This window comes from Eurytemora carolleeae, unplaced genomic scaffold (assembly GCF_000591075.1).
Source record: "Eurytemora carolleeae unplaced genomic scaffold, Eaff_2.0 scaffold1167, whole genome shotgun sequence".
In the NCBI taxonomy this organism is placed as follows: Eukaryota; Metazoa; Arthropoda; class Copepoda; order Calanoida; family Temoridae; genus Eurytemora; species Eurytemora carolleeae.
In genome coordinates, this window is record NW_019397104.1 from 34,960 (window position 1) to 57,652 (window position 22,693).

Genomic DNA, 22,693 nt, shown 5'->3' on the forward strand with positions numbered 1-22,693 from the left:
TTTGTAAGCGAATTGAAATACATAATCAATTCGTCTTTATTTCTTAACAGAGAGAGTGAAGAATCAGATCTTACGAATAAGATTTTATGTTATCACAAGGTGCATTAACGTCCTGTTAGTACAGATTAAACTAGTGTTCAGGATTTAACTTAAAACGAATTGATAAAGGTATCCTTTTATTGCTACAGTGAGAACCAGAAAATGTGAAATAGGAAGACGACTTTATAGCAATAATTAAGTGCTTTTGTTGTTGTTTTAAAGCAAATAGTTTACTAGTAACTTATTAAATCCCTTGTTAGTTATTATGTCAAGTGGGTCCGTTCACACTTCATAATTCCTGTGTTCTATGTTCATTGGACTATTTTAAGTCTTAATTTGTTTCTAAATTCGTCCTCCTATTTAAAAGTTTTCTAGTTTTCTAGTTTTCATTGAGCCCAAATCGTCCCAAATTAACGGGCGTATTTAAGACGTACTTTGTATGTCAACGTACATACTCTGCTAGAGTTTATCCGCCTGGTCCGCCAGATGTCAGATCCAAAGTATAGGTGTCAGCACATAATCTAATTTGATTATGCTTGTTTTTTTTCGAGAGGGGTCGTGTTTCATCGATTTCGGACGGCCACAGTCGGAGACGTCATATGTTTGCAAAAAGTACGGATGGGACGAATCGGGCTCTATACATACGTCACTAGTCAATTGTGTGGACCCGATAGAATGTCGTCTTGTATCTCAAACTTAACGATTTCTTTTGAATTCTCAGGATGATATTACGAAGAGAGTATGGAACTGTGCACAGAATTTTAAATAAAAATTATATATTTTTAATTATGGATTCTCTATAATAAAAGTTATTTAAGGATTTCTTGCTAAAGAAACTTTGAAAGAAGTTATAGAATTAAACATTTTTAAGTCCCTTTTAAGATTGTTATCTTATATTCAAGACTCCCTGCCTTACTTAATTTTCCAAATTACATTTAAATCCATAATTTAAAAGTTTTTCCATAATGTCGTCGTCCAAATCTCATATTATATGGTCAGCTCTTTGCGTAAAGAGGTATCTCTATGCACTTATGGATATCAGTAGGTGTTTGCTTAGTGATCTATTTGTAAATATTATGTATATATAGCTGACCCCTTTAATTTATTGAGTCTTATGAAATATAAATGTAAAATGGGGAAATAATAAGTCTATATTAACTCTGGATTGCACATATAAGTCTATACAATACTGTGTATTCCAAAATATTGTTAAAACAGGTTTTTATGTAGATATGTTTAAAAGTGATTAAAATTTCATGATTAAAATCTCTACGTATAGAATATATTACACGGTGTTCCGTAAAATATGTATTTAAATAAATCTGCATTATTTTTGAGACACTCTGTACAGCACTTTATATGCATTATATATAAGGCTCCCCGGCAAGTCACTAGGGTATGACTAATGACTAATATTTCGAGTGTAAAGCAGAATCATTTTATAGATAGATAGATACATAATTATACACAACAGTGTGTACAAAAAATACATAAATCATAATTTGATACTATAATGATAACCCTCATAGATTTCAGTATCCCTAACTTGCGAACCCATTACCCAGCATTGCCTGGAAACAAAGGTTTCTTCCTAAAAATCAAATTATTTAACCAAGAACTTCTAATTAAGCTAACAACATTAGCAATAGATAGATCGATAGATAGATCGATAGATAGATCGATAGATATATCGATAGATAGATCGATAGATAGATAGATAAATAGATAAATAAGCTGACCTGCCGAGCGAGAATATCTCCCATAGAACAACTCCATAAGACCAGACGTCAGATTGAACAGAGAATATTCTAAAATAGTTTTTGTTGGAGTGTAGCAATTAACCTTTAGTTTCATTTTTGGTGGATGCTTATTTTAAGGTTAGTTTTGAAACATTAAACTCTCAGTTTGTGATACTTATTCGTAATGGAAATTTATTTAATGGCTTTTAATTCTTTCCAATATTTAACATTCATAGTTGCACGATCATAAATGTATTTACGTTAAGTTAAATTACAGTTCACGTTATTAAAATATATCCTAGGCGCAACTGGGGTGCGCCCCCNAATGAAAAGAAAGATTGGTAAATATCAGTATCACAGGAGTCAGGAATAATAAAACCAAAAGAGTTATTGTAGAAATTGTATTCTACTATGGTTAGTTAAAAAAAGGACAGATATTGTTGAATTGTTCTTTTTTAATCATAAGATATTTTTTATTTTAGAGTGATTTTAATTCTCCTTAAAGGAATTTTTGCCACAAAGTCTGATATTTTAACCCCTTTATCTTTGCAACCCAATGTCTTAGAATTCAAACTTTGAATTACTTTGGAAATATCAAAAGTTTACACCACTCAGTGCAAATATTTAGGGATTAGAATATTTGAATTTGTGGCAAAAACTCAGTTCCAAATCTAATTGTTTTTATCATAACATTGATTATTCACGAGGTATTGAGATGAACAAAACAGTTTTCACTTTCTACTGTAACCAAATAAATTTGCAGCAAGGACGTATACAGGGGGGGCTAGTGGGGTAGTGCCCCCGCTAGACCTGTAAAGGAACTCAGAGCTATCATGCTTTTCAAATCTAAAACTGAACAGTGAAGAGCATAAAAAATTAGCTTTTGCAGTTTTTTTTTCTGCTAGTTTTGGTTGAAGGAGAGATAAAGTAAGGCATAAATTGGAGTGTATGTTTTGCGTAAAGAGGTATCTCTATGCACTTATGGATATCAGTAGGTGTTTGCTTAGTGATCTATTTGTAAATATTATGTATATATATATATATATATATATATATATTATATTGTTTGTTTTCGTTATTAGAATATATATACATATATGCAAACCTAATAAAACTAATGCATTCTAGAGCTGTTCTAGAGCACAATAGAGCTGTTCTGGCGCAAAGTAATCTTTGAAGTGAAAACATTTAAGCTAGGGAAAAGGGGCGTTTTCGGCGATTTCTTAAAGTATAATATTACAGAGGGCAAGGTTGAGGAAGGTTGGGAAATTGTAGAAAAAAAATATTTACCTAAAAATGATGGTCTCATACTTGGATCCTCATGCCAACAGTCCAGCATTACTTTATACCTGATTCATCATCATCATCATCATCATCATCATCATCATCATCATCATCATCATCATCATCATCATCATCATCATCATCATCATCATCATCATCATCATCTCCATCACCATGACTTTTTAATATTTTATAAAAACTTTACTAACAATTCATTAGTAGAAAACTCCGGTTTCTCCATTCTATGTCCTTGCTCCAACCTAACGTAAACAATATAAGTTCTATAAACTTACATACTATGCGTGAAATTAAAGTAAATCTCTTGTAAGATGGAAACTTATATGTTCTTATTTTTAACTCTTCCTAACGGAGAGCCATTGAGAAGAACAAAAATGTTTTGAATTTTGAGTATGTAACTTATAAAAGGAATTGAGTCTTTGTCACAAACTATTTTCTTCTAATCTCTATATCTTTGTAACCCCATGCCGTAGATATTTCAAACTATGAATTCTGTTAGATGAATAAATCTAAGTTTGAAATATCAAAGGTTTACACCATCAGGTGGAAAAAATATAGGTATTAGAAAATCAGAGTTTGTTACAAAGACTCAATTCCTTTCCTTCTCTCATACTTGATACTTGTGGATAAAATTAAAACTATAGAGTAACCACCAGGTCACAACAGTAACATCGTATAAATTATTAGAGTAACCACCTGGTCACAACACTAACATCGTATAAATTATTTCTCTACACTTTGGAAAATCGTACAAAGTAATAACTTTACGATGCTGCAGTTGTGACATTCTTCTCTTTAACTTTTATTTACAATATCCACATAATGACCTTTAAGATACAGGGTGTCCCATGGGAATTCAGTGACCATTTAAGTTATCTTTAATTTGTGTTTTTTTTTCATTTTTTTAAAAATTATTTAATTAATCTATTTTCTACCTTTGAGTAAAGCTATGATCTTGCTGTACACCAGGATATGGGGACCTGTAGATAGATAGATGGATAGCTATATTAGAAGATAGATAGATTTGCATTATCTCGTTGCAAAGATATGTAGGGATTTATAAATATTTTTTTTTGCCAAGTGTTAAGTTTCTTTGTCATAGATAGATCGATAGATAGATCGATAGATAGATCGATAGATAGATCGATAGATAGATCGATAGATAGATCGATAGATAGATCGATAGATAGATCGATNACCCAATGTCTTAGAATTCAAACTTTGAATTACTTTGGAAATATCAAAAGTTTACACCACTCAGTGCAAATATTTAGGGATTAGAATATTTGAATTTGTGGCAAAAACTCAGTTCCAAATCTAATTGTTTTTATCATAACATTGATTATTCACGAGGTATTGAGATGAACAAAACAGTTTTCACTTTCTACTGTAACCAAATAAATTTGCAGCAAGGACGTATACAGGGGGGGCTAGTGGGGTAGTGCCCCCGCTAGACCTGTAAAGGAACTCAGAGCTATCATGCTTTTCAAATCTAAAACTGAACAGTGAAGAGCATAAAAAATTAGCTTTTGCAGTTTTTTTTTCTGCTAGTTTTGGTTGAAGGAGAGATAAAGTAAGGCATAAATTGGAATGTATGTGTACCTTTAACATATCCAAGAAGCCAAATGTTTTGAAATTACAGTTTAAATTTTGGGAATTTCGATTTGCGCATATTTGCCCCTCCCCCCCCCCTAGATTTTTTTATGTATAGTGTATACAACCTTGATTTGCACAAGGTTACAAAGTCCTACTAGTACTGGCAGTTATGTCACATAAATATTATTTTGGAAGTTATTAAAAGGAATAATCCGCTTCTAATCTCCAATGCAAGCAAAACTTCGAATCTAATCTATCTAAACCGAATATGACATTTCATAATTTAGTTATTATCATAGGTGGTTGCTATATATATTAGCAGAAGGGGCGAGGATCTATAAAAGCTATGATAGCCAAACATCCTTCAGATAATTTATGAATAACTTGTTTGTCAACTACAGGGTTCCTCACAAAGAATAAGACTGTAAAGACGACCTAAAATTCTTTAAATATCACGAATCCAAGGTTAAATCAAGTCTTCTGCCTTGAACACAGTCTTTTTATTGATTGGAGTCCTCTCATCCTTTGTGGGTAACCCTGTATAACTACCTGTAGTTTAATGTCTCCAGAGCCAACCATTTAATTGGTAGAGGGGTATCCGTCAATTTCTGGTAGTTCGGGTTACCATAGATATTCTGCAAATAGTGGATATTCTACAAACAGTGGATATTCTACAAACAGTGGAAAATCTACAAACAGTGGATATTCTACAAACAGTGGATATTCTAAAAATAGTGGATATTCTACAAACAGCGGATATATTCTACAAATAGTGGATATTCTACAAATAGTGGATATTCTACAAATAGTGGATATTCTACAAATAGTGGATATTCTTCAAATAGTGGATATATTCTACAAACAGTGGATATTCTACAAATAGTGGATATTCTACAAATAGTGGATATTCTACAAATAGTGGATATTCTTCAAGTAGTGGATATTCTACAAACAGTGGATATTCTACAAATAGTGGATATTCTACAAACAGTGGATATTCTGCAAACAGTGGATATTCTACAAATAGTGGATATTCTACAAACAGTGGATATTCTACAAATAGTGGATATTCTACAAACAGTGGATATTCTACAAACAGTGGATATTCTACAAAAAGTGGATATTCTACAAACAGTGGATATTCTGCAAACAATATAAAATGGTATGTAATTATTACAATATAATGAACCGACTTTTTTATTCAAGTTTCAATTTTTAACAAGCTTTTTTCGAATTACAAGTTCATAAGTGATAGCTTCTCTTGACGTCAATGCTTATGTACTTCCATGCCGAAAGTCGTCTTTATTGTTTTGCTATAATTGCCTAACACTGTATAAAAACATTTTTGTTCATTATTACCTTATTTAAGATAAAACAAAAGAAAAGTTACTACTATTTGTTCAACTTAATTTTATCAAAAACTACTTTGAAATTAGATAGGAATTCTAATTTTCTAGTCTAATTTTAAATCTGATATTTGAAACTTTGTCTATTTGATCTAGCTGAATGCAAACGCTTCAAATATCTTTGACTCTAGACTTTAGAGACATTAGGCTGAACAAAGTTTAGAAAAGTTTGAGGTGAGTAATTTAATCTTTTTACTTTTTTTTTGGAACGAGAATCCATCATAGAACTCAGGATCGACCCCCACCCTCCTCTTCAATTTTTTTGCAACCTTGCAAAACTTTATATGATATTCGAGATAGGTTAGCTGTTAAGACAATTTCTAAGCCAGTGCTGCGGCTATAGGACCGGCTAGGAGGCCGAGCGCCGCGGTTAGGACAGATCTAATATAAAGTCTCGCAAGGTTTCATATAAATTTTAGGACAAAAGGGGGGGGGCTATCCCTCACTCTAAGAAAATACCAATCACTGACCTTGGAAAGTCCAAAATCTGATATTTTGACAATTCCTGATTGATTGAGAAGTATATTTCTAGCTGCCAGGTCACCATGCACAATCTAGAATATTTTATAGAGACTTTTCAGTGATGTTTCAGATAAACATTGATAAATAATTTAACAGTGTCTCAGTAAACATCTCAACCCCTGAGATTTTGAGGCAAAAAATGTCCCCAATCCCTGTCCTAAATCCTTTATATTTCAAAAGTTTTTGTTCTAATTTTCAGAATTTTTTGCTCCTAAAAAATATCGCCCCCCTCCTCTGCCAAAAATAACTTTTTTTGCTTAAAAAAAGTCATTGGAAAATTTAATTTAGACCATTTTTATCCGAACGAAATTCCCCCCCCCCCCCGGAAAACACAAAAATAAGATTATTGAATGATTCTAATCTTGTATTAAGAAACATTTACCATTGAAATAGAACACTTGATAGATACACGATGCAAACAACAATTTACATATCTTTTACCTTTTTAGAAGCTAAATATTCCATCCCCTTGGCAATCTGGAAGCACCAGGATAGAAGATGTCTGGTTGTTAAAGGACCAAACTTGGCAATTAAAAAATTAATTATTTGATTTTTTTATCAAAGAAAACTATATTTTTTAATCAAAGAAATTGATTTTTTGTATACCAGATAATAATAGTGAGAGAAAGAGGTGAACCTCAGAGAAATAGTTGAACCGTTATTTTCTTGTTTAACGTTTCAAGTTGAAGAGAGAAGTATTTTAAATTTTTATACGCGGTTCAACAAGTTCTTACGATTTATTTTTTGTCTAAGGAATAAAAATTAGAAATTTTCTATATTTTATTACAGAGACTAAATATAAGAATTTTAAGTGTACTAACAGTTCATAGCAATTCATAATTACAAAGCAATTCATAGTAATTCATAGCAATCCATAATTACATAGCAATTCATAGCAATTCATAATTACATAGCAATTCTAAACAATCCATAATTACATAGCAATTCATAGCAATCCATAATTACATAGCAATTCATAATTACAAAGGAATTCATAGCAATCCATAATTACATGGCAATTCATAGCAATCCATAATTACATAGCAATTCATAGCAATTCATAATTACGAAACAATTCATAGCAATCCATAATTACAAAGAAATTCATAGCAATCCATAATTTTACATAGAAATTCGTAGCAATCTATAATTCCATAGCAATTCATAGCAATTTATAATTCCATAGCAATTCAGGCCCGTAACGAGGGGGGTGCAAGGATGCAGGTGCACCCCCCTTTCTTCTGAAAGGGGGGTGCAATGACGAATTTGCACACACCCCCCCCCCCAGTCCCATGTAAAAGAATTTAAGAAATTGTTTCTCATAATTTTCTAAAATCTAGTTACCAATAATCTGTTATACAAAGTAAAACATCCTTTAAAGTTTGAACAGTTGGTTAAAAGGAAAAAATTTATCCATTTATTTTGGAATATAATAGCCATTTTTGAAAGTTTCAAAAACATTATTTTAAGCGAGGATATTTGTCATTTTTAGTCAAAGTAGAAGGGTTTTTTTAGTACTCAAAAATTCACTAAGAATGTCTCAATGTCTCAATGTCAATAAATAAACTCTTTTAAACAAAATATTAGAAATTTTATTTTTTATTCATCTTCATAGTATCATGATGATGCCGAGGGACAAGAAGCCTTGATTTTAAATGATGAATTTTTTCCTTAAGCTTAAGTCATTCATTTATTTTTTATGTATATTGTATATGTAAACTGAAAAGTTCCAGACACTAAAATGTTATCCTTAAAAGCTTAAATAAACTTGTTAAAAAGGTTAGTCTTTATACCGTACATTGGCAATGTTTAAGAAAACAATATACGTAAAAACAATCCAAGCATTGCTTTAAAAAAAAACTAAAATTATTTTTTTCCCTGCGGCGCGCTTCCTTGCACCCCCCCCCCCCTGCAAAAATCCTGGTTACGGGCCTGTAGCATTGCAATAACTTTCAGTCTATTTATTCAGAGCATTTATGATTACAAGAAATATTTAGTCATATTTTTTAACATATAGCAATAGTCTTAATTGTTTAAATTGATAAACTGAAAGAGTTTTTAGGACTTAAATTTGATTGACTCCGTCTTTTACTTTTCCATTAGAAAATTCATAAATTTTGGCCCCAGCATTCATCGACGTGAGAATATTAGCAGGAATAAACCTTTTGTGTACCGACTAAAAACTAAAGTTATATACATCAACCATGGTAAACCTTTTGTGTACCGACTAAAAACTATATCAATCTTAAAAATGTCGTCTTGTCAATTTTCCAATAATACCTAAAATTTTATTCCATAGATAATAGAATATATATTAGAGAGACATTTAAAGAATCTCTAGGTATGAATTTTTTCAGTCCCTTTGAGTCTGAAAGGGAGTTCAAAGTGTACAAATCATGTAAATGTTCACAAATTATGTGCAGTAGAGTACATTAATACAGTATGTTCCCTAGACTTTCATTTCAATTTCGAAATTTTTAAAGCTGTTAAATAAACTTTATAATAAATTAGGTGAATACCATCATTTGATTTATATTTATAACGGAAAATCATCGTTTGTAAAGTGAAAGGCATAGAGTCTATGTGAAATGATCATTGGTCAATTATGAAACCAACCTATTTCATAATTTGGTTTTCTTTTAACATTAATTTTAGATTTTCTATAAAATTATATTTCAGGGCCCAAAAGGTTATATAGCATAAATATGTGAAGTACACCTGCAGTATGAAAACAGTACAACAAAATGGCTGTTTTACACTTTTTTCTAGTAAATTCCCCTCTTATATATATTCTATTTTCTTTGTTTAATTCTCAGTAATTGTAAAAATGACTAAATAGTCATGAAGTATGCGAGAAGACCTCTTTATAATTTTTCAATTTAAAAAATCGATATCTCCAGCATTCTATTATCAGTAAATTCAGATATGGTTTGTTCAAGATCTAGAGGTTTCTCGTTCACAAAAAACCCTGAAGCAGGAGTCTAAAGGAGTTACGCGCACGCCGTGTTAAATGACAAGAGGATGTGCGTAGCTTCTTTGGGCTTCTTCCTTTAAGTAATTTTGAACAAAAAAACCCTAAATCTTGAAAAGACGACATCTAGTGTTCTATCTGTATTGTTATAAATCTATGACTACCTCGTGTACATAATTAATATCGTCTGTTTCCCCTTTATTCTGTAGTTTTGTATATGTAGGGAAAACATCACAGTATTCTAAACATAGATTATTCAGTTAGGATAGATATCATAGATAGGAAAGAAAGGACAGATAGGACAGATGTGATAAATAGGACAGATAGGACAGATATAGGAAAGATAGGACAGATATGAAAGATAGGACACTTTGACTTGTGAAACTTAGAACGGATAGTTCACTTAGAAAAGATAGGACACTAAGAACAGATAGGACAGATAGGACATATTTACCTATTCCTTGTCCTTTTGTGGAAGTTATGTATGAGGTTTCAGTATTTCCGTCCGGATAATCTGAATCGGTAGATACTCCTGAATCCTGAAACAGATCTTATCATCTGAATCCGTGGATAATCCTGAATCCTGTAATATGATCTTATCATCTGAATCCGTAGATAATCCTGAATCCTGTTATATATTCTTATAATCTGAATCCAGATACTCCTGAATCTTGTAATATATTCTAATAATCTGAATCCAGATACTCCTGAATCTTGTAATATATTCTAATAATCTGAATCCAGATACTCCTGAATCTTGTAATTCTGAATCCAGATACTCCTGAATCATGTAATATATTCTAATAATCTGAATCCAGATACTCCTGAATCTTGTAATATATTCTAATAATCTGAATCCGTAGATAATCCTGAATCCTGTAATATATTGAATGATTATCGTGATTTCGAAAATGTTCTCAAATTTATGAAATATTATTATTATTATTATTATTATATTATTATATTTTAATTATAAAGATTATTCACACACAAAGATATAAATACATATTTAAATGGTGTAGTTTAAATTTGTTTAAATAATTTGAATATGTAGTTTTACAAATAAAAGAGAAAAGTATGCAAAATTATGCACAAATAGGCGACATTGATCATTACTCATTACAAAACATATTTTAATTTCAGTTATTACGTAATCATCGAATCCAATATATAAATTGTTCGTTCTTGTATTTCAAAGTTTTTGTAAAACCGGAACTTTCCCTGCATGGTCCAACGGGACACCAAAATATTTCATTTGTTTCATCTTAATATATTACTCTGGCTTGATATTGATATCAAACTTTGGAAATAAGATCACCAAAAGATACCTAAAAGGGACTAAATTAATCCGTTGATCTGCATAAGATAGATTTTAATGCTTTGCTTGAGATTCACTATATATATAAAGTTTTAATCTCTGTTTGTCTGTCTGTTTGTTTGTCTGATCATAACTTATGAACCCTCGACCGATAGGCCTACTTTTTAATGGGGAACTGGGTAGAACCACGGAAATGTTCTTAGCTTGGTTTTGGCATTCTAGGTTGGGTGGGTCGTAATTTTTGACATAGCTTTGGTAAACGGTGGGACTAGCTATGACTACCCTGGCACTACTTCAGGTAAACGGTGGGACTAACTATGACTACCCTGGTCACTACTGCAGGTAAACGGTAGGACTAGCTATGACTACCCTGGGCACTACTGCAGGTAAACGGTGGGACTAGCTATGACTACCCTGGGCACTACTGCAGGTAAACGGTGGGACTGAACTATGACTACCCTGGGCACTACTGCAGGTAAACGGTGGGACTAACTATGACTACCCTGGGCACTACTGCAGGTAAACGGTGGGACTAACTATGACTATCCTGGGCACTACTGCAGGTAAACAGTGGGACTAGCTATGACTACCCTGGGCACTACTGCAGGTAAACGGTGGGACTAACTATGACTACCCTGGGCAATACTGCAGGTAAACGGTGGGACGAACTATGACTACCCTGGGCACTTCTGCAGGTAAACGTTGGGACTAACTAAGACTACTCTGGGCACTACTGCAGGTAAACGGTAGGACTAACTATGACTACCCTGTGCACTACTGCAGGTAAACGGTAGGACTAACCATGACTACCCTGGGCACTACAGCAGGTAAACGGTGGGACTAAAACAATTATCACATAATTCCTCTAGCCCTGGGATTTCCAAAAAGTGGTCTGCGTTTTTTGTGCTTTCAATATTACCGGAGATATAAAGAATTTGGTTCAGATTTCAATTTTGTTAAATAAAAGAAAAATTGTCGAAATCTAAATGAAATTGTTCATATCTCGGGCAATATTGAAAGCACAAAAAATGCAGACAACATTTTGGAAATGGCAGGACTAGGGGAATTTTGTGATTATTATCTCTAGAAATTTACTTCTAAAATTAGGCTGACAAATAAACGCAGCAAATTATATCAAAAATCAAGACGACATTCAAGGCCTCTTGCATACTGTCATGTTTCGTGGGACACCCTGTACTGCAGGTGAACGGTGGGACTAACTCTGACTACCCTGGGCACTGCTGGGTTCCCAGTTTAGTTTAATAAATATCTAGTTAAGCTCTAACCATTAATATAACCATATTAAGGTTTGTTTACATATTTTTCATATAAAACAATGTATATTCTCCTTCCTGGCTCATTGCTTGGTTTAATCAGTCTGGGTAAACATTACTAAAGTGCAGTCTGTTTACTGAACACCAAATATTTATGTACATTGTACAGTGTACAATGTACACTTTATACTGTACCTGTACAGTGTACAATGACGTAAATTTGAAACTATACCCGTACAATAAACTGTACATGACAATGATGTATACTTTTTACTGTATACTGTACAGTGATGTACACTTTATACTGTACCTGCACAATGATGTACATTTTAAACTGTACAATGGTGTACACTTTATACTGTACCTGTACAATGATGTACATTTTAAACTGTACAATGGTGTACACTTTATACTGTACCTGTACAATGATGTACATTTTAAACTGTACAATGGTGTACACTTTATACTGTACCTGTACAATGATGTACATTTTAAACTGTACAATGGTGTACACTTTATACTGTATACTGTATTTACAGTTCAAAGTGTAAAGTATGTATAGCTTAAAATGATCATGATCGAAGAATGAATTATCAATCAAATGATATAATATTATTGATAATTAAAAGTTAACAATATAAGAATTTAAAATAAAAAAATTTAACTTCAATTTTTTTGTTATAAAGTTTTACCTTGACTGACAACGCATTGTGAAGAAGTAAATTTTTCTCCTCTCTCTCCGCTAAAATAGTAAAATAAGTTAAGAATAAAAAAAATTGAATTTGTTATGATCTAACTTATTAATTTATATAAAGTATTAAAAATTGTGCATTTGCATTTTTTTTTCAGAAATTTTAAGCCAAGGCTCAATTTTCCCTCAACAATGAATAATGAATAGTTTTTTATCTAAATAATTGCTTTTAATGAAATATAAAGCAATAAAATTACAAATTATTCTTTGGAAATCTTTGTAACCCATTTTTTTAATAATGCTTAATACTTGAAAAAATCTATTTTTAAACTTTACCTAGATAAAGTCTATCAAAATCATTTTCTACACTTTTGTATTAATTTTTTTATGAACATTTAAAAAAAATAAATGGTAAAAAAGTGGACCTAGATATTGTTGACACCATGTGCTAGTTTTCGTTCCATTTCCAACCGTATGCTTTTCAAGGTTTTCCTGATTCAAACAAAAATTTAATTGAGAAACTATTTTAAAATTGTTGAACCCGGGGTTGACATGTTTCTTTCATTCTAACCCAGGCTGTAGGGGGGGGGGCGTTGATGCCTTCCCCCCCCCAATTCAGTTTTAGAGCTGTAACATCAACATTTCTGAAACCTCCTTCAGACAAAAAAATTTGACTTCATATATTCTGAAACAATTATTTTGATTATTTTTCAAAAACAGTAATGGACCCACCCAAGGTACTAATGCAAGGAAAGTTAATTGCGGTCGTGTATACTCTGCGTACATATTGAAACCAGTTCTCTCTGGCCGGAATTTGCAAACAAAAATAGATGCATCAGTGTTTGTGTAGTATCCGAGGAGGATAAAAGCATTTAATTTTGATAATTTTGAAAATTCACATAATAGTTTCCTAAGACCAGAATATTTCATAGATTATTTTTGTAAAAAAGAATTCCATGTCAGACTTCGACATCTGTCTTGTGTTTATATTACCGCCCAAAGACAGTACACTGCAGTACAAAAATGCGTACACCTCTGAAATAACTTTCCTTGCATTAGTACCTTGGACCCACCGGCCGGTGTAGATGGGTCAAGCAACCTCATGCCTTAAAATTCATATTTTTTGTGTTTACCCTGGTTAAAGGCCTGGGAATATTATTGTCCTTGTTTACCCTGGTTAAAGGCCTGGGAATATTATTGTCCTTGTTTACCCTGGTTAAAGGCCTGGGAATATTATTGTCCTTGTTTACCCTGGTTAAAGGCCTGGGAATATTATTGTCCTTGTTTACCCTGGTTAAAGGCCTGGGAATATTATTGTCCTTGTTTACCCTGGTTAAAGGCCTTGGAATATTATTGTCCTTGTTTACCCTGGTTAAAGACCCGGGAATATTATTGTCCTTGTGTTTACCCTGGTTAAAGGCCTGGGAATATTATTGTCCTTGTGTTTACCCTGGTTAAAGGCCTGGGAATATTATTGTCCTTGTTTTCAAAGCAAAGTGAAGCATAGTTCAATTTCTCGTTGTACCTGAAAAAGAAAATATTTTTCAATTTTCACAAAATATTATTTTTTCTGGATATTTACCCTCGACTGATGTCCAATCTTGAAGCCAAGTCTTTAGGATAATTAGAATCAAACTTTCCTTAAAAAACAACAATTTTTAGAGACTGGTAAACAGGTAAAAAGTTTCATGTGCAATCCAAAATGGGATGCTTAAAATATATGAGTATTTCTTTGTTCTTCTCTATCTGAAAATTGAAATTCATGAGCTCAATTTCTCTGTCAATCTTAGTGTATGTACAAGCAAGGAAATTGAGAGAATTTGTCACTTATCAAAATTTGAAAAATGACGAAAATGACGAAAACTTCTTTGTTACTGAGATAACGTTTTAAAACTAGTGTGCTATTGTGAATTATGAAAGTAACCCAATAATAAATGTAATTACATTAACAATCCCTTTAATAAAGTGGCACATGTAATTACATTAACAATCTCTATAATAAAGGGGCAAATGTAATTAAAAAATTGTAACTTCTTGCACTACAAAAAAAGAAACAAAAATTTTTTTAATTTATTAATTGTTGAATGTTTTGTACTGCAGTAATATAAACATGTACCTGTACAAGGGTTGATCTGATCTATAAAGAACTTTCTGTTGTACTGAATAAACTTCTGTAAATTCCCAAACTTACAGTATTCAACTATCATATACAGTTCCCCTGAAAATGTACAATGTGAATGAAATATTTTCGAAAAAAATAATTCTTCAATGCAGAAAATCAAATCAAAATACTTCTCTAAAAAAATAAAATAATAAACAAATTTGAAATTAGAGTCCGTTTATTAATCCTGAAATATAAAATAATCCTTAAAGATGAGACTACAGGGAGTTTTACATTGAATATAATCTTTGTGTATTATTAACCTGTAAAAGAGAAAGTTTATTGGATTGTATCTCTCAGATACTTTAAGATTGCAACTCTTTAGGCTTTATTAAGAAAATATATTGACTAAAAAGCTTATGGATGCGCGTAAATACATATTACAATTAAACATATTTTCATTATTATATAGCCACAGAAAATTAAGTTATGCCACGATTTATTACAAATCATTGTTAAAAAAGAAATTCTGAAATTGATAAAAAATATTCTTCTCACTGGAGTGAAAAGTGATGATAAATCTTATTTGAAAACCTAATTGCTCTATTTGAAGAAATATCAATCAATCAATCAAAAAGTGTCTCATTTCTCAATCTTTGAATTGGTTTTCAGAAAATCAGAGAAAATTCAACAATAAACTGATTGAAAGTCTATTCGCTAAGTAGTTATAGACGTACTTTAATCAGCTGATTTGTGTATAATCAGCTGATTGTGTCTGATCAGCTTATCTGTATCTATTTAGCTACTTAATGTCGGATTTATTTTAAGTCCGCTGAATAATATCAAATCAGCTGTTTAATGTTTAATTAACTGATGAATTTTTGCTCAGCTGATTGATGTAAAATTAGCTGAATAATGTCTTATCAGCGTATTAATGTCTAATTAGGTGATTTTTGGCTTATCAGCTGATAAATGTCTGATCAGCTGGCGACATTAGATAGATTTTACCTAATGAAAGGTTAGTTGTAATAGCACCAAGCAGATTTAGAACATTAGGATGAGTCCCCAGATGAGAAAGTATTTTCAATTCTGACATTAGTGCCTTTAATCAAATAAAACAAATTTGAAATATTTTTAACAATTATTTGATTCAAGATGTTTGTATTAGCTCCTTTATCAATCAAAGTGCTCAAGGAGTAGAAATAATAAAAAAGTAAACAATCTATGAAAACGGCAAAATATTTAAGCTGGCGGTAATTGAGTTTTTGCCAAAAACTCCAATTTACTAATCTCTAAATCTTTGCAACTTTGATATCTCAAGCTTAGAAATTGTTTTATCCAACAAAATTCATAGTTTGAAATATGGGATTAATTATCAGAGTTTGTGACAAAAACGCAGTTCCTTTCACAAAAAGACAATTCACAGAATACTTTAACACAAGTAAAAAGCCAGAATGTTTTGTAAATTTTCAAAAAAAATATCAGAAAAAAGTTTATAATGATTTTATAATATTTTTTGTTCCATTCTTTTCCTGAATTTGATATTTTCCAGACTGGGGTTTCAGGGTTTTCACAGCTACAGTTGTAATTGCCTTTGCTGGGTCAATTCCTGAAATACGGAAGTGTAACGTTCTAAAGTAATTTCAAGTGACCCGTCATTCAATTTAAATCATTTTCTGTTCAAGATACAAGAATGAATTAGTTATCAATGTTTTTCACTTTGAAACTTCATTATTTTGCTGCAAAATCTTTTTTTTTAAAACTAGATATTTTTTTATTTTCGTAATGTAATGGAATTTAACAAAAATTACATGTTAAAATTACAAGAGCATTTTTTATAATTATACATGAGCTTTATTTTAAAGCAAGTTTTACTATTAGTAATATTCAAGGAATGAGCGGTAAAATTATCAAGTATATCATTATCCAAAACTGCATTAAAATTATAACATAAATCTGGTCTCCATTTTCAACATTTTTGAAATGATTTAAATTAAGTATTGTATATGGATGTGTTATTATCTTTTAACAGAAACGACTTTTGCTGCAAAATCAATAAGAGGAAATTAGCAGAATTAGAAACTTTCCAAGCTAGAAAAACAACAATATCTTCTTCATTATTGATCTAAAAGGTTGAAATGGTACCATTGAAAATCGCGCGGTCATGCTCTTGAAATCTGATCAATAACATGGAAGATATTATTTCTTGGTCTCTTAAAAGTTTTGTAAATAATTCTAGATAGGATTTTAGAAAACCACGACTTATTACTTTCATATATATAGAAAATAAAAAATTACCAATGCATGCACAGAAATAAATTTAAAGGTTACCACTATTATTTTTAATTAATTATATCTTTAAATAACATCTTAAAATTACACTAAATAGATACACGTTCATAAAGAAAAGTTGTAACGTTTTCTTTAAAAAATTAAAGTCTTGCCTAATGCTTCTGCTCTAAGAACTCTGCCAAAGGCTCCAGATCCAATCTGTTTTCCAAGCTTTAAGCGTTCCTTTGGGAACTCTAAACCAGGATCATAGGGGAGCAGGGACACCTTAATACATATATTGATCATATTAAGAGATAAATATTGATCAATTATCACTTTTTCATAAAAATTTATCACTTAGAGAAAAAAATTGATAACATTGAGAAAAAAATAATCAAATTGAGGAAAAAATTAATCATTTAGATAAAAGATCAAATTGAGAAAAAAAATTGATCACTGAAGAAAGAAAGGATTGTTAACATAGATTAATAACAACACAGATAGAACACTGGTAATGTTGATCCGCTCTACTGCTCATCCGTCCTATTGCCCATCCGCTATACTGCCCATCCGACCTACTACAACATCTGACCTACGACAGCTGTAGGTTGGATGGGCATATCTTCTTGCCCATCCGACCTATTCAGCAGCTTTTGTCATGCCTAAACCGCAGTAGGGTAGAAATAATTAATTGTAGCTGTCGGACGGCCAATCAATTTTGTAGGTCAGATGGGCACTTTTTGTAGGTCGGATGGGCATTTTTCGTAGGTCGGATGGGCATTTTTTGTAGGTCGGATGGGCACTTTTTGTAGGTCGGATGGGCATTTTTCGTAGGTCGGATGGGCAAACGAAAAATGTGCCCATCCGACCTAAGAAAAATGCTCATCCGACCTACGAAAAATGCCCATCCGACCTACGAAAAGTGCACATCCGACCTACAAAAAATGGCCATCCGACCTACGAAAAATGCCCATCCGACCTACGAAAAAGGCCCATCAGACCTACTAATTCGTGTCCAAGCGACAGCTTAAAGTAGGTCGGATGCACCAATATGCTGTTTTTAACGTGCCCATCCGACCTACAGTGCATCGGACCTACCACAGCTGTTAAAACCACGTGCTTGTAGGTCGGATGGGCAGTAAAGGGGATGAGCGTAGGTCCAAAAATACACCATCTAGAACACTAGATGTCGTCTTTTCAAGATTTAGGGGTTTTTCATTCACAACAACTCTGAGGCAGAGGCTCGAAGGAGTTACACGCATGCGGCGTAGAACAGGCTCTCTCTCTGTCTAATAATTCAACGCAGCATGCGCGTTACTCCTTTTTTTTTTCTCAGGGTTATTGTGAACGAAACCCCCCTTAATATTGAAAAGACGACATCAAGTGTTCTATCTGTGCTGTTATTAATCTATGATTAATGAGTAGAAACTATAAAAGATTAAAACCTGATCCTGGAAAGTTGAAGAATTATAATTGATAGAAGCTGGATCTCCCATCAAGAACAGGGATATCTCTGCCTGGGTCAGCTGCTCTCTCATCATCTAAACCAGTTTTTAATCATATTTTTAAATGCCTTCATTTTTAGGGTGGCATGCAGGATTAACAACTGAACTGGTCTCATGAAAGTTTAAATCAGACATCCATAGCTGAAAACTTTAGAATAGTGGATATTGAGATTAATGCTTGATCTCCTTTTTTTTTCTTAATCTCCAGATTAAATAATGCTTGTTCTCCTCTTGCTATTAATCTCCAGATTATTTAACTGATCGGGATTAAGAATATCCCATTCTGAAGTTTTCAGCTCATGTTATTTTATTTTTAACTTAGGAGAAAATTGTTTAAAGAAGCAATTAACAACAATATCTTCCCATAAATAGATAGATATATAGATAGATACAAGATAGATATTTATCTATGTGTGTATTCATCTTTATTGGTTTGAAAAATAGAGGGTAGCTTGAAATCACGTTTACAGTCCCTTTAAGAAAATGATAAAACACCTTTAAACAGTCCAGATTTAAAGTAATTCAGTTTAACAAACAAATTTTAATTATTGTGTTTTTCCTTTTCCGTTTGTAAACAGAATTTTACATTAATCACAGGGGCCGTATGGACGTAATTTCAATTGTATCTCCATTTACAAAGGGCCAGATTCACATTGGGACCAACATTATATTTTTGTGTGGTCAATGATGTGGTCGATTACGCCGTTTATCTGACTTCAGAAATCCGCAAGTTACTTTTGAATTTAAAATATCCTATTTTCAGGAAATAAACATTAATAATAAACATTAATAAACATTAATCCAAAACTTAAGTTCGTTCATCGATGTTTAGTTCAACTGATATGACACCATTGCAATACCAGAAATCAAAACCGGTTTTTCAAAAGTTAAAGAGTACATCTTAACATGACACTCTGATTGGTTAAACTTTTAACTTCTTTCTTGGATATCGAATGCGTTCTAAAATTTTGGGTTTAGTAAAACCAGGAGTTTAAGCATTAATCTTGATATCCACCATTCTAAAGTTTTAAGCTCTGTATCTTTTACTTTGTAAGTTACCTTGTGTTTCCTAAAATAGTAAATCACAGATCCAAACAGAATAAAGAAGCAAAGAACAAAGAAAGCAAAACCTCCCACTAATCCCTTGGCTATCTGAGGAGTCAAATCTTCTAAAATAAATTTTATTACTATGATACAGTTATAGAATTTTAATACCCGTACACCACAAAATTGTGTTCCCTCATGAAAATAAAAATAAGTGAAAGTTACAATAATGGCATTCAAAATTTTATAATATTTTCAATCCCAATTATTCAACTTCATAATTGAAATTAGCAAAAAGAAAGGTCGGTCAAACGGCTGGTTGGTTCTTTATGAAAAATAAAATAGGCGATGACTTTTGTATTATTTGAGCTACAGATCTAGAAAAAGAAAAAGATGAAGTAACATTTGTCATTTGTCAAAAATAAAATTTATATTTTTAACATTTTTCCAACATACTTTTTTTAGAACCTCCATAGCACCTTAATTAAACAAGTTAGAGGTCTAATGATTTTAATAAGCTGGCATATAAAATCTCAATAAAAGTCATACACCACAATAAATCCCCCCCCCCCCTCTATATAAGACAAATATAGCCCAACTGGGATAGGGTTAAGAGTGTATATTTACCGCTATAAATGATGAGATGTTTGAAGCCCACCAGTTTTCCAGCCAAGCTTTCCCTAAGGGAAAATAAACCTTCAGCTTATCGGTGTTTTATTTATTAAAAGCCTTTTCTCAATTTTTTAAAATGTTTTTAATTGATTTTCTGATCAAAACCATGTTACTTTTGGATTATCTCTTAAGTAATAAATTCAAACTTTTTAACTTATCGATTATTTTTTACTAAATGGCTTTTTCCAATTGAAAAAAATGTTCTGACCATATCCATGTTTTTTTAAATTTCTTTATACAGTAGGACCCGTAAATTGTGGAATAAGAAGACGACTTTTAAACTTAAATTATGATTTTAGAATGTGCAATGAACACATCGCATGGTGCAGTTACACAGACGCAAGGTACTAATGCAAGGACAGTTAATTGCGGTCGCGTATACTCTACGTGCATATTGAAACCAGTTATCTCTGGGCGGAATTTGTGAACAAGAATAATTTTGAAAATTCACATAATAGTTTCCTATGACCAGAATATTTCATAGATTATTTTTGTGAAAATTGATTCCATGTCAGGCTGTACAATCCGTCTTGTGTTTACTTTTCCGCCCAAAGACAGTACACTGCAGTACAAAAAATGCGTACACCTCTGAAATAACTTTCCTTGCATTATATCCTTGCACAGACGCACCCTTTTCACTGACAAAGTCGTTTTTCAATCTAATATCAATGTTTCCCTTGATGACAATATCAATTGCACATAAGATTGCATAAATGTCGTCTTCTTATTCCAAAGTTTTCTGGGGGTCCGATGCTCAGGGACCAGGGTATCACAAAAAAATATTAGAATAAAATAAAAACATTATCATTGTCTTTGAATTTCCATATCCTGATGTTTTGGTGGATTTGTGATTATAACTTGAGTACCTGATTTTATTTATTTATTTATCTATTTATTGATTTTTTGAGCAATTCATAAATGATTTATTGATTAATTTAACAAAAGACAATTGATTGAATGATAACTTTGAAAATGATTGATTGATTTTCAGATAGTTGATTGCTTAATCCATCAATAGATAGTTTATTGGTTAGAACATTCATAGAGACTTGATTCATTGATTGATTAATAGATGATTGATTGATTGAAAAACAGAGAGATAGATAGATAGTTGATTGATTAATCGATGAATATTAGATTTATTGATTAATTGACAAATAGACCATTGATTGATCAATATATAATGTATCTATTAATTGATCAATAGATGCTTTATTTGTTAATTGATCAATATAGGATAATTAATTATTGATTAACTCATAATTGGTTGATTCACTAATTAATAGACAATTGATCGATTGATTGGTTATAAGACAATTGTTTTATTAATGGATAATTAAATACTTGATTGATTGATTAATAAAGAAAGTACCTAATACAGGTGTAGGTAGCAACATGTTTAGTATGAAAGTACCTAATACATGTGTACGTAGGTAGCAACATGTTTAGTATGAAAGATACCTAATACAGGTGTAGGTACCAACATGTTTAGTATGAAAGTACCTGATACAGGTGTAGGTACCAACATGTTTAGTATGAAAGTACCTGATACAGGTGTAGGTACCAACATGTTTACTATGAAAGTATTCAATAACAAGGGTTGAGCCGTTGTAGGAGATTAAATCCAGTTCCAGGGGATCCATCGAGGAGTTCTAAACATTTGATCAAATATAGGAGATTAAATCCAGTTCCAAGGGATCCAATGAGTATTTCTAAACATTGGATCCATTAAAGGAGATTAAATCCATCTCCAAGGGATTCAGCAAGTATTTTTAAACATTGGATCCATTAAAGGAGATTAAATCGAGCTGCAAGGGATACATTGAGGAATTCTAAACATTGGATCCATTAAAGGAGACTAAATCCATCTCCAAGGGATCCATTTAGTATTTCTAAACATTGGATCCATTAAAGGAGATTAAATCCATCTCCAGGGGATCCATTGAGTATTTCTAAACATTGGATCCGTTATAAAAGGTTTAATTCATCTCCAATGGATTCATTGAGGAATTATGAACATTGGATCCACTAAAGGAGATTAAATTCAACTGCAGGGGATCCATTGAGTAATCCTAAACATTGAGTCCATTATAGGAGATTAAATCCAGTTGCAGGGGATCCATTGAAGAATTTAATCTCTAGGCATTATTATAGCCTATAAATTCGAAGTATGGGTCTAAAATTGAACTTTTTAAGAAGTGCTATGAAAATAGATGCATACTTTGCGAAACTTGTTAAACCT

The 22,693-nt window shown here is 31.9% G+C and overlaps 1 protein-coding gene across 1 annotated transcript in view; it reads right to left on the reverse strand.

The window, feature by feature from the left end:
- Positions 1-22,693, reverse strand: part of LOC111711885 (mast/stem cell growth factor receptor Kit) — a 42,336-nt gene that overhangs the window by 3,979 nt on the left and 15,664 nt on the right. The window contains exons 9-26 of the mRNA XM_023486343.1: positions 21,997-22,103; positions 20,407-20,459; positions 19,795-19,904; positions 18,676-18,771; positions 17,404-17,515; positions 16,492-16,568; positions 15,968-16,061; positions 14,975-15,076; positions 14,441-14,498; positions 14,308-14,383; positions 13,284-13,350; positions 12,860-12,909; positions 10,030-10,114; positions 9,740-9,816; positions 7,046-7,126; positions 6,553-6,636; positions 5,226-5,311; positions 1,769-1,847 (exon numbers count right to left, since the gene is read on the reverse strand). Coding sequence (XP_023342111.1) covers positions 1,769-1,847; positions 5,226-5,311; positions 6,553-6,636; positions 7,046-7,126; positions 9,740-9,816; positions 10,030-10,114; positions 12,860-12,909; positions 13,284-13,350; positions 14,308-14,383; positions 14,441-14,498; positions 14,975-15,076; positions 15,968-16,061; positions 16,492-16,568; positions 17,404-17,515; positions 18,676-18,771; positions 19,795-19,904; positions 20,407-20,459; positions 21,997-22,103 — 1,494 coding nt within the window. The remainder of the gene's footprint in view (positions 1-1,768; positions 1,848-5,225; positions 5,312-6,552; positions 6,637-7,045; positions 7,127-9,739; positions 9,817-10,029; positions 10,115-12,859; positions 12,910-13,283; positions 13,351-14,307; positions 14,384-14,440; positions 14,499-14,974; positions 15,077-15,967; positions 16,062-16,491; positions 16,569-17,403; positions 17,516-18,675; positions 18,772-19,794; positions 19,905-20,406; positions 20,460-21,996; positions 22,104-22,693) is intronic.